The following is a 16,575-nucleotide window of genomic DNA, read 5'->3' on the forward strand; positions in this document are numbered from 1 at the left end:
AGGATTCATATTCATATCGATCGCTCATGTGTTTTGGGAAGGAGGAGCAGCGCCGGCGTCGGCGGACCTTGACTTCCCGCTGGTGGGCGTGGGCGGCGCGTACCCTCTCCGCCACCCGCTTGATGACGATCTCCCACCGCTGCCCCTGGGATCGTCCTCCGACCCTTCGTCGCATGGCAGTCTGTCCGTGGCTGCAGCGGCCATTTTGCGAGGAACTGAAATTCACTTACATCAGACAAGACAGGGATGGAGGAGGAAGAGGAGGAGGAGCTTTACTTACTGCACGAGTAGGGCAGGGCTGAGGAGCTCAGAGAAGAAGAAGAAGAAGAAGCAGAAGAAGAATGGAGATGAGCCTCGCCGCCATGTGGTTGGATTCTCCTGCTGGTGATATCTCACGGAGTCTCTTTTATAGCGGTTGGATTCGATCATCGAGATTCTAAAATTTGGGCGAGTTCCATGGATGGATTCTCTTCCTCTAGATTTGCGGCCAGTTGACCATCGCATGCACGCCCGCCGCAATTTTAGGGTAGGTCAGAGCGCACTACTTTCAAAAAGTCAAACCTTGCTTTGACTTCGCGTGGTCAACTTGCAGTTCAAATCCCCAAAATTAATAATATAAAAAAAAAGGAAGAAAAAAATTTGATGCTACTTTTTTTTTAAAATTAAAAATAACTTTGCATGTGCCTACATGCTTAACGAACAAGGATCAAGAGAACAACTTGCAGTTATTATCCAAGAAATAGAAATGAATTCATAGGAAAATTATGATATAGTAAAGGCATTCGATAGATCCGGGAATATTGGAAGAGATTGCGATCCAGGGAGTGGAACTGGAAATGTGATTACTCTTCGCTGTCGACCTAAACTGTAAACTTGCCCTTGCTTTGGCTTTCCTGTGGCAAGGAACGTTACGTTACATGATATGGTTGGTGCTCGGAAACCATACTGAATCCGGCAAGCAAGAGACATTGCCTGCCATACCATTGCTCAACATTGTTTTCCTTGCCGGTGCGAGGAACGGAGAATAGGATGCAGGTATCGGTTTACGAATAGCCATCATCGGAGGTCATCATCATCCGCGGTATCTTCCCCAGAAGCCTTTCTTCCTCTTGGATTCGCTTTCGGATCTTGATCTTGATGGTCTGCCAAGAGAGAAATGTCTCCTCAAGCCAAATGAGGACTTTGTGCTAGAACTAGCTCCATTCCTGAGTCCTGCTCCAGTGGCCGGTTGGCTATTGTAAAGTAGTGCTTTTCCCTGGGAGTCATTGTCAGCTGCTCCAATCCTTGAGAATCTGTTCTTAGCCTTGGCTTCGGCTTTCTTAAACAGTTTGGCTGCAGATTTTTCTCCATGTGTGCAGAGAGGGCACGGCGGGTCGTATTGGTCGATTTCGGTGGTCATTTTCTCCAAACACCCGGCATGGTAGAGGTGCCCGCAAACCAAAATGGCAACCACGCAATGGTCTGTTAATAGAGTCGAGCATATTCTGCAAGTCTGCTGATCAGGACCGCTGTGTGTTCTTTGATGAGAATATGAGCTGGAAATCTTAGTGCTGGTGGGAGTGAGGTTATCACTGTCGAATGACCATCTCTCCCTGTTCGAAGAAGCCACGAGCTCGGAAAATGTTCGCATGGACCAACCGTCTGAAGATCCACCATGAGAGCCTCCAGTGGAAAAGTCATTGCTGCAGAGAGAGAGAACAAACGACTGCCTCCCCTCAGGAGAACTGTTTTTGTTGAGAGACTGTAGAGAAGGGATTCTGCTGTCAGAGATCTGCCGAGACAGTTGATAGCCCGGCGACCGGCAAGCCTTTCTTGAAGAAGTTGGATCGGATGGAAGCCGATGACACCTTGAAGATGATGGATCTGCTGTGTATGAAGGGGAAGGAGTTGAAGGCACTGAAAATGTTGACTTCATATCGGAAGTGCTTGGTGCCAAGAATGAAGGCATAGGAGAGCTCTTTCTCTGGAAATTGAACAAGACGGAAACATGACAACAACTTCACTAAGTTCACAGCAACCAAATTGTGATGATGATATGGAAATATATATATACAGATATATATTCAATCTCACCTTTGGGGATGTTGTGCTTCCATTGGATTGATCATCTGTTGAATGAAAATAATGTTATTCGAATCCATGTAGAAAGAGATTTGTACCTAACTAAAATCCGTAACTAGGTTTCCCCTTTCTTTGAGAAAGGCTACCAAAGAAGTAATCCCTCATCAAACAACTATTACCAGACTTATCATATGTTGATCTGATAACAAATACAAACATAACCATGAAGCAACTCCTTAGCCAAAAAAACAATCAGCAGCTTGGTGGTTATGGTGTTCATAGGTATAGCTTACGATTTCTCACTTAACCAATGCGAACAATAAGATGGGGAATGGAAACAAAATACATGAAAAAAAAGAGTCTATCCTAACATCCAAATTGAGGAAAAATGATACATTTATAAAACCACTAATTTGCTTATCACGAATATTCTGATCATACATTTATAAAACCACATGTGAGTAGAGTTGACAACTAAATATTCTGATCACTAAGATTACATCAAGTACAACAATGGTTAGCTTATCACAGATTAGGGCAAATCAACGTAACTAAATTGCAAAATAATCAATAGACATGTTAAATGTTAAAACCACTAAGCAAGTGATGATTTACAAGTTAGAGCAATAACTTGGATCAAAACATAGATAATGACAGGCAAATAAGTAAACTGTCACAATTTTGGGTTGGTAATAAATTTGATAGACCAAGAATCATTTGAGAGTAAGCAAACATAGATCTATGAGAATAGGTAAACAAAATAGATCCGTGAGAAATGACATTTTTGGAGACAAACAGCACCCTCTATTCGAGAAGACTGAGCAACCTCTTTAGTTGACACAATATGGGATGTCTTGGAAGAGTGAACAATGATGATGAAATCCTCATCAACATTTTTATTATTTAAGAGAAAAACAAAGACTAATAATTCCACTTAGTTTCTTAGGAAAACTATAAACAAAACTCAACTTTGCAAATGATTTTAATGAAGACTTGTGCTAAAGTTATGCTACCTATTTTGTCTATTCATCATCCAGAAACATATATTTCGCAAAGGACAATAAGATGACAAATGTACCTGAGGTATCATTGGTTGCCATCCCAGCACTTCCATTCCTAATAGATTTTTCACTTTTCTGTAATTGGAAAGCAGTTGATGGACCAGCCTTGTCAGACAATCTTTCTGCTTCAGTAAGTAACTCATTCTTAACTTCATTTCCAGCATCCAGATGATAAGAGATTTGAGGAGTGTTATCCATGACAACCTCTATGTGTGTTCGATTGTCCCACCGAAAGCTCCAAGTAGGAGAGTGCCTTATATTTCTGTATGTTGAAAGTGAAACATCAAGCCGAGCTGGGTTTGGCGAGTGTTTATCCTTCACCGCCACACAACAATTGGCCCCCATATTGCTTTTCGTTACTGATTTATTTTATAGAAATCTAATAGGGAAACAAATATCAGTGTTATAAAAGTACAAATATGAATATCTTTTGCATCATCAGGAGCCTGGAAAAGAATGACAAACCTTGAGCCCACCACAGCTTCACCTATCACAAAAAAATGTAGTTTTTTAAAATGAATATAAAAAATCACAAACACAAGTAGATCATCCAAATCATCAAGACATGACAAACACAAGGAGATAAAATAAATATTTAAAATTTCAGTGAAGGTAGGAAACACACCAACAATAATCAAGCCTTATCCCACTAGGTGAAGGTAGGAAACAAAATCCAAAAATTCAAGAAGCATGACCAAATTTCAGTTTGTCTTATTCCAAAGGAACGCATAAGAAGCACTAAGATTAGTACAGCCCTTCTCAAAGGTAAGAAGCAGAAGCTGTATGTGCGTGGGGAGGAGAGAGATGAATGCTTTTGTCACTGTTATGACCCTTCAACTTTGATAGTATGAAACAATGAAAATGTCAAAAGGAAAAGTCATGGCATCATCATCCTAAGTGGGGCTTAACCTAAATCGGTAAATAATTGTAATTGTTTTACACAGAACAAAGTACCTTCCGAGAATAATAAGAAAAAAAAAGTCAGGAATGCAACATATCATTCGTCCAACAAGTAGGTTTAGTGGCCCAATAAGACTCCCAACTTTTCTAGTCAAGTAAGAGTGATAGCATTCCTTCCTCATCAAGTTCACAAAAACAAAGGATCAAACAAGAGCAAGTGGTAAACACAAAAATTCTAATGCAAGTCAATTGTATGCTAATGCACTTAGTCTAACAGAATGAGGTCAATTTCGAAAAAGAATGTAAGAGTGTGGGTCATTAGCCTTCTTCATTCCTGGCAAAACTTTATAAACAGTCAGTTACCGTAACGCATCAACTCTTACGAAAGAATTTTATAAGCAGTGGTATCTTTATCAAAGTTTAGTCAAGCACCCACGTGAATTTTCTTTTTTTTTTCTTCTTCTAGTTTTCCATGAGAAAGAAATCGACAAAAAGAAATTTTAAAAAGGTATTACTTATAAAAATTCAGGAAAAAAAAATCCATTACGATGATTCAGTAACTGCAAAGGTTTTTATGATTACAATGCAATCCGAGCAATATGAGACGGCATAAGATGCCATAAATTCTGGATTTTGAGAAACCAATAGCTTTTGATAGATAAAGCATGCCATAAAAAACACAAATTTGGCGGTCCAACAACTTAGAGGCAGCTAAAAGTAGGCAAGAGGTCCGTCAAAAGATACAAAGAAAAAAACACACCATCAAAGGTCAGTAATCAAATTGTTCATGAGATCCCCAACAATCAAGAATTCCAATAAAAGCATCATTTAAATAAAATAACAGAGCTAATGAACTTACGAGCCGAGATTTACTATTAGAAGAATCCAGCGGAGTACCTCACGAGCTGAAGAAACCCTGTTTGGTAAAGTGAAAGAAAGCGTCAACAGATCAGGAAGCCGATCTGATCCAGGTGAGCCTTCCGCGGAGAAGACCGCCAGTAGGAAGCTCGATCAGCCAAGTTGGCCTGGTGGGTGTCCGATCAATTCCGCGCAATCCTCCGCCCTCTCGCAGCCGTTCAATCGGCCTCGCGGAGACCCGGATCGAGTTACCAACAACGCTGATCGAAAATCCCGAACTCCAAAACGAAGATTAGGGTTCTTCTCGCAACACTACGCCCGATCCGCTTCCTCTCCTCTCCTCTCCTCGTCTTCTGCCAGATGAGAGAGATAAAATGGGTGGATGAGACTGGGGTATGTGTATATATAAGAGTATCAATTTTAGTCACTCCCATACGTGCATAGTAAAAGCCCAACTTTATACTCGCCTTTGATACCGTTTGATTAGAACTTGTTGATACATCATAAAACACGAGAAAGGTAAGTTTTCCGGGTGCGATGGAGAAGTGAGGCTAATATTTCTCATTTATCAGTTTACTTGATGCAAGAACTCGAACTCGTATTAATTGATTTTCCTTTTTCGAAGGCTTTTCTTTAAGATGTACTTGGCCTTATTATTGTACGCATTCCAAAATAAGAATTTTTATTAATGTAAAACTAATTTATTTTCTTATTTTTTTAAACTGATAATTGTGCTGAGGGGTGAAATGAAAATTTTAATAAATTGTAGGTCCACATGAAATTTATCTGGTCCGAGGACCATCAAAGTAAACACACGTCGACCGTCGTATAACCGTATTTCTATGCGGACTCTGGTCGCCAATTACTCCGGCGGACCGCGATCATCCCCCCTCCTCTGCTGCGCCCCGCCACCTCAACCACCCTCCGGCGAAGGCACCAAGCGATCCCTTTTCTGACTCTTCGTCGGCTTCTGGAGGAGAAGAAGAGATGGTGCTGATCTCTCTGGTTCGTGACTACATCGGGCGGATGCTGCAGGACATCCCCGGAATGAAAGTCCTCATCCTTGATTCCCAAACGGTACCTCTCGTGGATCCTTCTCTTACTTTCGTGATAAGGGCGAACGAAGCCCACCAATCCTATTGAAATGTAAACAATGTTCGAGTATTGAAGTTGTTATTGCCTTCTAGATCTCATCCTTTAACACCACAAATTGGCGATCCTTATGGACCTCCTTTTCCGGTCCCCATCTTGGATGGGACGGATCCTCATGGCGTCGAACGCGTTTGTTAGGTTAACTGATTTCTCTTTCATGTGCAAGTTCTAGGATTTATGTTCGGAGAGTTCGCCGCTTTCATTTGGCAAGACCTTACCTGAACGCTTTTTGGATTTGAATTGCTTAATTGTTTCAAACACGGTTCGGATTAGACATTTGACTATGAAATAAGCGATATCGAACAGCAAAATTCCAGCGTACTATTTGTTGAAGCGAATCGAAACCTAAACGGATCGTCTGAATAATCTCTGCATTGTAAAGAAAAACTTATTTTGCCTCTGGTTCTATCAGTAGATCTCTTTTACTTTCTCAAGAAAACACCATCTGTTTATGTTACCTTGAGAGTTTCTCAGAAAGTCTGGAAAACCTTAAAGTTAGCTCTACAGGCTCCTTGAGCGGTGTGAGTATTAGTGTACTGTCATTAATTTGTGTGCGCGCGCTAAGACAAGTATGATCTCGTTTGAGAGCATTTTGTTATTGTTCCATAATAAGTAACAGGTTTATGGTGCATTTTCTGATGGTAATTCGCAGGTCAGCATTGTAAGTGTTGCATATAGTCAATCAGAGCTGCTCAAGAAGGAGGTTTTTTTGGTGGAGCTTGTTGATTCCATGTCCAAGGAAACAATGACTCACCTAAAAGCAGTTTACTTTCTCCGCCCATCCAATGAGAATATCCAAAAATTACGACGTCAATTGGCCAACCCCAGATTTGGAGAATATCACCTATGTATGAATTGTAGAATAGTCAAGAATAATTTATCCAATTTAGTAGTTATATGTATATATATTAAAAGTCTTCTAGCTTTGTTCTCGTGTAGTTTTCTCCAATATTTTGAAAATTACCCAGATTCAAGTACTTGCTGACTCTGACGACCAGGAAGTTGTCCACCAAATTCAAGTAAGTTACATTTACTCATTATATCTATGCTTGAGTTATTGTAATACGATCTGATTACAGGGAAAGTGGTTACTTCTAATCTTTTATGAAGTCCATTGAACACTGAGTTGTTAAATGAAGTGGCTTTAATATTACTGCAAAACAGCAATTTTCCCCCTAGTTAAAATATGAATCTGGCAGTTAAATCTTATGTTGCTTCTCTGAAATGTTTTACTTCAACTGATAATTTCTCTGTCAATTTCAGACAAGAACAAAAAGCAAGTCCTTTAGATTGTTAAACTTAGGATAATGATTCTTTCCTGTGGTAACATTACATATCGTGGTGTTCAGGAGTTCTTTGCTGACTTTTGTGCCATTGATCCTTACCATTTCACTTTAAACATGCCAATGCATCACATATACATGCTGCCAACTGTTGTGGATCCTCCAAGTTCCCAAAGCTTCTGTGATCGAGCAGTTGATGGGATTGCTGGAATTTTTTTAGCACTCAAGCGTCGTCCTGTTATTCGGTATCAGCGAACTTCTGATATTGCTAAAAGAATAGCACAAGAAACTGCAGTGAGTAAACCTTATTCATCATAGATTAATATGCATATCACTTCATTGCTAAAAGAATAGCACAAGAAACTGCAGTGAGTAAATCTTATTCATCATAGATTAATATGCATATGGCTTCTTCTGTTGGATACAGCTGCTTTATCCTTTCCTGATAATATATGATAATTTTTAATCAAGGAACTTGCTTCTATTTGCCAATTCTGCAGAAGCTTATGTATGAGCAAGAAAGCGGTCTGTTTGATTTTAGGCGTACAGAGTTCTCCCCGTTGTTGCTTGTAATCGACCGGAGGGATGATCCAGTTACACCCCTACTGAACCAATGGACATATCAAGTAAGATTAACAAGAACCGAGTACAAGATTCTGTTAATGCCCTTGTTATCAAGATAGGTTATTTTGGTTACATCATGACAGGCAATGGTTCATGAGCTGATTGGAATTGAAGATAATAAAGTAGACTTGAGGAACATTGGCAAAGTCTCCAAAGATCAGCAGGTTGCTTGGTCTATCTTCATATTTTTTATCTCTTTTAGTTTTAACATTAATATGCTACTAGACTATTAGCATATCTGTTAGTAATTTTTCTCATGGTTGGCTTGACACAGGAGGTGGTGCTCTCATCAGAACAAGATAATTTCTTCAAAGCTAACATGTATGAGAATTTTGGGGACCTTGGAATGAATATTAAGACAATGGTGGATGAGTTTCAGCAGGTGGCAAAGAGTAATCAAAACATTCAGACAATAGGTATACATTGGATTGGAGTTGGTTATATTGTCTCCAATTAGTATTGCAAGTGCAGAAAGTTTACAATTGTAATGACCTCTTGTTAGAGGATATGGAAAAATTTGTGAACAATTACCCTGAGTACCGAAAGATGCAAGGAAATGTTTCAAAGCATGTAACAATGGTCACAGAAATGAGTAGAATTGTTGATGACAGAAAGCTCATGACTGTTTCACAAACTGAACAAGAGCTTGCTTGTAATGGTGGACAAGCAGCAGCATTCGAGGTATTTCAAACATATTAATTTGACTAAACGGTTGATTAAGATGCTACATAAGGATAGTGAAATGTTCTAGGTTAAATACAAAATCTGACTATATTTGCTTCATAAGCCAACATGGACAGCAGGTTAATATATATTTTTTATTATCCAACTGTTTTCGCATGGTTTCTTTTCTTTTTCAGAATAAGTGTTAGCTTGGTGTTGTCCTGGATAGTAAAGGTTTCTTTCACTGATTCTGTTATTTGCTCTTTACTGTTGCAAACTTTGAACAGCTGAGTGAACAATTGATGCCTTTGAATCATGTTCCTTGTTAACATTACAATAGCAGAGTATCCTTTCAAACAACTAGATCTTCTCATGAGAATTCACATTTATAAAAATCCATTAGGCTTTCATGTGTTAAGCATCTAGAAGTTTGTTTTCCTTTAAGTTTTCAATCACTAAATTGTAGCCAAAGCCAAGTTGTCTTTGCATATTTACATTATAGATTATCCACAGTCCTCCATTCAACCCATTTATGTTGGATTCCTTGCCATTCCTACTGTAGCACGGTTGTCATAATGATGACTTGGAATGATCTTGTCATTATTTGATTGGTTGTTATGCAATGAAGTGACAAAATGTAAAGATAGATATCACGCAGCAGGCTTGTCAACACTAACTGGAATGGTCTTCATGAAATGAACAATTTATAGATTCTACCATGTTAAATGAAGTTTACTTGTTAGTTCCTTCTGATGGAGAATTCTCCATCTCCATGTTCTTTCTACTGCTGTTCAATATAATATTTGAATGTGTGAAGATCATATTCTCTTTAACTTTATCAAGTTGTACTTGGCAAAGGAGCTTTCATGGAGTAATCAAGTTGATTGCTGTTGTTAGCTTGTTGCCAATTTAATAGCTGAATTTCACAGGCCGTCACCAACCTTCTGAACAATGAAGCTATTTCTGACGTTGATCGATTGCGGCTAGTAATGTTGTATGCCTTACGCTATGAGAAAGATAGCCCAGTTCAGTTGATGCAACTTTTCAACAAGTTAGCTTCTCGTTCTGCAAAATATAAGCCTGGGGTAATGTTAGCAAATTTATTCCTTATCTGGATTTAAGTTTGAGGTGTATCTTTGTTACTTGCTCATCTTCATTCTGTTCTTTGATAAAAGAATCTTTCTATTTCTTCAGTTTTCTGACTATGATCTTGCATTAACATTGCAATTGTATTTGTTAGTGGTCATGAAAAACCAAGAAAAATTGTTGCAATTATTTTTCCAGATGCATTTCGGTCTTTGCACTTCCACTAGCATTCAGTGTGGATTTATAACCCTATTATCTTGGCTTACAGCTTGTCCAATTCCTCCTAAAGCAAGCAGGAGTTGATAGGCGAACTGGAGATCTCTATGGTAATCGTGATCTACTGAACATTGCTCGGAATATGGCTCGCGGACTTAAGGTATTGCCGATAGTAAATTTACCTTTGGTTATGCATAGGGCATTTCTAATGTGGAAGTGATTCCATCACAGGGTGTTGAGAACGTGTATACGCAACATCAACCACTTCTATTTCAAACAATGGAAAGCATCATCAAAGGACGACTAAGAGACGTTGACTATCCGCTTATCGGCAATCACTTTCAACAAGGGAGGTGAGTATGGATCCTCTTAACACCTAGAAAATTAGACTTTGGTGTTCCAGGAATAAAGAACAAGCATTGCATTTAGTATATAAAGGCATGAAGCCATCTGAGACTGTGAGCATGGTTCCTGTGATGCAGGCCTCAGGATGTAGTGATTTTCATTGTTGGGGGGACAACATACGAGGAGGCTCGCACCGTGGCTCTGCACAATGCTTCAAGTTCCGGAACGCGCTTCATACTTGGAGGCTCAGTGGTTCTCAACTCCAGGAGGTACACTAACTGCATTCATTTTTTTTAGCTTGAATGTTTTCGTGGTCTCTTTTCATGAACTGGAAATTAGCTGCTCTCCTTCCTGAGGAAACAACTTGCTAATCTGTCGATCCATGACAGTTTATGTAACACAATAAGTTTCTGATGATGTACTCAGGACTTGTGAAGCATGCTCATAGCTAAATGAGAAACTATGCGATGCTTTTGGTACTGTATGATGGTTATAGTACATTGCTACTAAGCTCATTATGCAGACTTACATTTTCGATCGTATTGCTAGAAAACAACTATCCTCCTCCTTTTAAATTGCATTCAACCATGCATATGATGATATTCTAAACTGTGATTCCTATGGTCCTGTTCAATGCCTTTCAAAAATGCAGGTTCTTAAGAGACCTAGAAGACGCACAAGCGATATCACGCAAGAGCAATGCCATCTAAATTTAGCACCAAGGTCCGATTACTTGAATGAAAGTAAGAAACAGGAGGGAACAGATCACAACCTCAGAGAGTACCTTTTTTGTATCATGTTTTTTTCTCCTCGACCTTGCATCTTCCATGCAAGTAATCGGCCCTAAGAGTTAGGCAATGGAAATGCCTAGTCTTGAATGGTTTGAAGCTGGCAAAGGCGTCAAAATGGTCTCTCTGAGCACTGGATTGATTATGGTAAATGCAGGGGCACACATAAAGGGTGCTCTTGCTTCAAGAAGTGCTTACAGGGGCACTGTTGTTTAGCTTAGATTTTATTGTTGTTGTTTACTATGTGTGTTCATTGTTTACAGGCCAAAAAAAAATCTTCTTTTTGCTATAACATTTTGGTTTTGTAGTAATTGTTCTGAACTGTCTCCTGCCTTGTTGACTTGACAAGAAACAGGCAAGAAAAAAAAATGAAAGAGATCTGTGTTTTGTTAGTTGTATCCAAGGACTTTTTTAGATACAAATGTAGTATTGATCTCAGGTGTAGCACACCAGATGAGAAACACATACAAAATTTTCCCAGAGCAAAACCTTCATTCTTGCTTGTTTATAAGCAGGAACCTTTGAACATTCCAGGGAAAAAAGAGGAAATATTCCAATTGTTGTCTGTGGTCTTGTTATTAAACATGCCCTGAGTGGAAACCACCCATAGATATAGGAACCAAAACTGAGATATCCAAAACTGAGAGCCGATATGCGATAATACCTGGCCGATGCTTTAACAATACAAGTAATAGATGCATCACACTCGTCGGCGATTATTAGGATGATTCATCATCATTCTTGCTCGCTACCGGTAAACGCATCAGCAATCGTATCCGATGAAGGAAGATAGGACCAGGCAATAGCGGTGGCACTTAGTGAGATGGCGAGGCAGATTGAGCCCCAAACCCATTTCTGTCTCTTCCAACGCTTGTTCCTTTGTTGCCGAGCCATTTCTGCAGCAGAACAAACAGTATGGTATACATTAGAACTCTAGGTAAAATATAATAGTTGGACTGTATGGAAATCTTTAGCATAAGCATCATTTTCATATTGTTTGTTATTTCCAACAGCCAATTGTTCCTACAAGTTGCCAAACAAAATAAAATAGTTGAAGTATATGGAATTCTTCAAGCATAAGCATCATTTCATATTGTTCGTTACTTCGAACAGCCAATTGCTCCTATAAGTTGCCAAACAAAATAAAATAGTTGAAGTATATGAAATTCTTCGGCACAAGCATCATTTCACAAATATGCATCTAGCAAAATCTATGGTGCATGATAGCAAGATTAAGTCTTCCAAATTTGAGTTCATCATTCGACATAAAATAATCACACTTCCAAATCAGGAAAGGAAAGTTTTTCATGTATACGCTTACAAATATGCTGCTGCTACACATTGTACAGTTTAAATTCTACAGTCACAGGTAAATATGCATACATGATGGAGAATTTATGTATCTTAAAATGGTAACTTATTGTCACAGTTGACCAAAAAAATATCCTTTTTTACTTAAACAGCATATAGCATGCCTATAATATTTACAAATTAAGATTCCACTAGATCTTGTCTCTGATTTATAAGATTTACTCATTATTTATGGCATTGACATTTCATCAAGATTTTAAATATGTCAGAGTTTCTATAACTGACCAACCAGATTGGTATGGTTTCATTAGTTTTTTGTGTCAACACTGACACACTACAACATGCAATGAGATCAACTCACAATCATTTAAATTAAAAATTAAAATTAAATTAAATTAAAAAAATTTACAAAAGCAATAACAAGCATCTCAATTGATGATTGTAATTTGCTAATACCAAAATGAGTGTTGAGCAGTGTAGCATAAATTCTTATAGCATCCTAGATGATTATCCCATATTAAAACTAATTTCTCCACATATTCATAAATATAAATCATTAACTGAAAGCTGGAGTTGTGTGTGCACAACTATATTTATAGAAGGCATAGGTTCTATATTGATGTATCTTGGTTTTTCCAACTCTCACATCATTCCTCTTTGTTGCTAATAGTGCTCTCACTAATGTTTTCCCTCCTCTCGCGGCTTTATAGGGTTTTATCTCCTTCATGACAACAAAAATGAAGGTTAATGGTGAACTTTTTCAACAAATGGAACAAGGGAAAGTAGGGCTAAGAAAACTTTCTAGCACCTTATCTCCTTCTAGGCTTCCTTCACCATGTCACACAGGTGGCACAATGACATTTAAATCTAGTGCCGACAGGGTGCCAGTATCGACTAATGACAGAAATGATATTGCATCCACTGTGCTGGCTGTTACCTATTGAGACTTGAAGCTACGCATTTGATAATGAAGATAGATGATTTAAAGAGAAAAACAGTCCAGAATAGAAGATTGGTTGGGTTTTATAAAACAAACATTAAAAGTAATGTTTCTTAGTATTAACCTGGTTTAATTCATGCAATTGCTGCTTGTATTTAGGAGGATATATATTATAGTAGATTTGTTAACTTCAGATGCATAAACATTTGTCCCATGAACATATGTAAACTAACACATTAGATACATAAAAAAAGAACAAACAAGTCTGATTGAAATATGACTGCACATATCTCAGAACATACTGATAACGGAAGGTATAGTTGTTTCGGTATGGTTTTTGTAATTTTGATGTTTGTTACATTGCACGATAACAAAAAAATCATGAGTGAGAACTATTTATTAAGAAATTGGAAGCCAAATAGGAATTTACTTTGAAAATTAATGAACACATACTACTGAAAAAATAGTTCTATGAAAGATTTTCAAAGAAAACCCCTAGCTCACTGATGCCATGTGGGTTTTCCCTATTAGTATGAAATAGGAAGTGAATAATACATGAGGATCCCAAGCCAAAACAAAGTAACCAACCAAACAATTTAATTAAAGTCGGCATGCAATAGAGAAAAAGCAAATTAAAGAGTAAATGAGTTCAGCATTCTAACCAACTGCCTCTTGATTCCTCTGAGATATTTCCCTATTTGCAACTTCATAATACTGGAGTCGATCCCCCAGCCTAGTAATCTCAAAATTCCTCGCTGCAATTTGAGACTCCATCTCTAGTTCAACCTCAGCGCGTGCACAACCCCGGCTAATAGCATCAGCAACAAAGCGTGCAACAACAATCTGTTGGGACAATTCCTCCACAGGTTCCAAGTTTGATTGTGCACTTATATCTTCAGAGTTATTTGGTGGAATAGGTAGACTTAGTCCCAGTAGTGACAGCTGATGGGAAATCTTCTGCCAGAGATTTCGCAATTGCTCCAGTGATTCTTCAGCCTGTGTCCGCTTCTGTATCTCCATCAGAAGATTAAGCTTCATGTCACACAATTCATCTTCCAAGTTGTTATAGGAAGATTTAGGTGTGCCACCACTAGAGAACTCTAAAACAAAAGAAGAAACAAACTACATTGACTTCCCTGATTCCAGTTTAAGAGTAGAGCGTAAACTATGCTAGCATGCAAAACAAGAAAGACAAATAAATTGCCTATATATTTTTTCATTATCACACACACACACACACATATATACAAACACACACAAAAAAATAGTTGATTCTTGGATGGTTCTTTTCCACAGATGTTTAAGCAAACCCAACTTATAGTTTTATATGAGCATATGGAGTTGTATGAACAATTAGGTGACATCAAGTGTACCCCTTATAAGGTGAAAGGAACAAAGAACGTCACATGTATTTTTCCCCATAAAACACCCAATTGTACTGTGTTCTTATCATCTAAATAAAGAAGCTATTAGCATTACATTCCACTTGAGATAAAATTGAAAAATTCACCTTGATTAAGGTACCCATCACCTATATCACAACTTTAACTTTTTTAGTCATAAGGCTTGAACAAGAAACTGCTCTATCTGATAAAATAACAATAGATGTCAGTTTCACTAATTTGTGGTTCAATTTGGATCTCCTTCTACCAAGTGTTTTCCCTACCACTTTATCCTCAACCAAGTGTTCCTCAGACCTAGATGGGTATGTTGAACCAGTCAAAAAGCCAAGCCAAAAGGACCCGATTGGACTGCATTTCTAAAGTAATGGGTTGAAACAGTTAGTTGGGTTCAAATGTGAAAACCTTGCTTCAAACTAATATAGCAAGTAGTTTGTTCAATACTTCCCTAACTGGGAGGTTGATTGTAGACCACACCCAAAAAAGCAAAACAGTGAAATAGGATAAAGGGCATTGATAACTTAACTAAGTTAGAACAACAATTGGGATAATTGGAAGATTCGATGACACAACTTACGGGGAAAAAGGCAGCTCCCAAAGAAGAAAATACTGTAATAACAACACCAATGAAAGGGAACAAAAGGGAAATTAAAATTTGAATAAGGAAAATACCTTCCAAAGCATCATAGAATTCCCCCATAGAAGTACTTGATCCAGTCTGACTAGAGATATCTCCAATCTTGAAATTGCTTGCGATGCTATGGATGTCAAAAGAGTCATCATTTACCTCATCTCTTTCAATAGTATCCAAAACAGGCTTCTTGACATCCTCAGCTCCAACCTTTCCAATATCCAGATTCTGGTTTGGCACCTTCCCACCGCTAGCTTCATCTGTTAATGTCTCACCGTTGCTTGTGTGGGCATTATCAGCTTCACGACTCTTGATCCCATGGTCACTTGTTTTCACCACATCAACCTTCAGTTCCACGTCTGATTGCTGAGACTGTCCGCTACTGGTAGCATTCTTCTGGAGACCATTAATGAGACGGGGTCCTCGTCTCTTATGGTTGATCAGATATGGAGATTCCGAAACAATTGACGGAAAAGAATCGGGAAGCGGAGTAGCAACCGGGGTGGCATAGAGGGCAGGTGAAATATATGGCCAGGGAACGCTCTTCCTTACAGTGGTGTCTCGTGCCGCTCTTTCCACCGTGATCGGCATCGGAGGCGGCTTCTGAGCAGGATCCCGAGACCCGGGCTCCAAAAGCCTTTCCAAGGCGATCGCGGTGAAAGTCGGCATCTCAGCAACGAGAAGCCAAGAAGATCAAACTTGTTCAGCCACCAAAGGTCGCATCTTTTGGGTCCACGAAGCCCTGCAGCCCGAAAAATCCATCAAATACGTCACCCACCGAAATTTTTACAAAGCCATTATCAAAAGAGGCGCGTCCGACAACAGAATGATCAAAATTCAATCCAATATTATCTCAAAATCGGGAAGTCGATCGTGACCAAAATAGAGACAACGGCGGCGACAGTAGAAAAGAGAAGCAAAAAATATATATATATATTAGCAGAAACTCAACCCTAAAACTGGGAGATTTGCAAGATGAAGAGTAAGACGAGGATAAATAAGTTCGCCTCAAAATCAATGGCGAGGTGAGCCTCACCTGAGCGTCGCACCAGTGAAACCCTAGGCCTGGATACTGCGTGTCGCCGAAGCTTCGGGCTCCGCGCCGTATAAATAGAAAGCGAACAAAAAAATTGCGACTGAATCAATCAATTTCGTGTGATTATATAAACACCGAACACGAAAGCGACAGCAGTGGGGCCCATATCTATATATATATATATATATTTATTTATTTATTTATTTTAAAAAAATGAGAA

The 16,575-nt window shown here is 38.7% G+C and overlaps 3 protein-coding genes across 3 annotated transcripts; 1 reads left to right on the top strand and 2 right to left on the bottom strand.

Moving 5' to 3' along the window:
• Positions 1–654: 654 nt before the first annotated feature.
• On the bottom strand, positions 655–5,233 carry LOC141822378 (uncharacterized). Its single transcript, XM_074709826.1, has 5 exons — positions 4,920–5,233; positions 3,588–3,609; positions 3,140–3,501; positions 2,074–2,108; positions 655–1,963 (listed from the first exon to the last, which is right to left on the bottom strand). Exons 3-5 carry the CDS (start codon positions 3,465–3,467, stop codon positions 1,073–1,075), a joined length of 1,254 nt encoding a protein of 417 aa, XP_074565927.1. The 5' UTR covers positions 3,468–3,501; positions 3,588–3,609; positions 4,920–5,233; the 3' UTR covers positions 655–1,072.
• A 540-nt stretch (positions 5,234–5,773) lies between these two features.
• LOC141822005 (vacuolar protein sorting-associated protein 45 homolog) lies at positions 5,774–11,206 on the top strand. Its single transcript, XM_074709414.1, has 13 exons — positions 5,774–5,957; positions 6,685–6,880; positions 6,972–7,051; positions 7,382–7,609; positions 7,816–7,941; positions 8,023–8,103; positions 8,214–8,355; positions 8,442–8,620; positions 9,532–9,687; positions 9,957–10,064; positions 10,136–10,257; positions 10,387–10,518; positions 10,902–11,206. Exons 1-13 carry the CDS (start codon positions 5,868–5,870, stop codon positions 10,957–10,959), a joined length of 1,698 nt encoding a protein of 565 aa, XP_074565515.1. The 5' UTR covers positions 5,774–5,867; the 3' UTR covers positions 10,960–11,206.
• A 194-nt stretch (positions 11,207–11,400) lies between these two features.
• On the bottom strand, positions 11,401–16,436 carry LOC141822006 (uncharacterized). The gene is made up of 4 exons (XM_074709415.1): positions 16,356–16,436; positions 15,361–16,061; positions 13,951–14,388; positions 11,401–11,933 (listed from the first exon to the last, which is right to left on the bottom strand). Exons 2-4 carry the CDS (start codon positions 15,986–15,988, stop codon positions 11,773–11,775), a joined length of 1,227 nt encoding a protein of 408 aa, XP_074565516.1. The 5' UTR covers positions 15,989–16,061; positions 16,356–16,436; the 3' UTR covers positions 11,401–11,772.
• Between the last annotated feature and the right edge of the window lie 139 nt (positions 16,437–16,575).

Source organism: Curcuma longa, chromosome 2 (genome assembly GCF_044706935.1).
Source record: "Curcuma longa cultivar G26 ecotype Majalengka, Jawa Barat chromosome 2, ITB_CL_G26_1.1, whole genome shotgun sequence".
NCBI lineage: Eukaryota > Viridiplantae > Streptophyta > Magnoliopsida > Zingiberales > Zingiberaceae > Curcuma > Curcuma longa.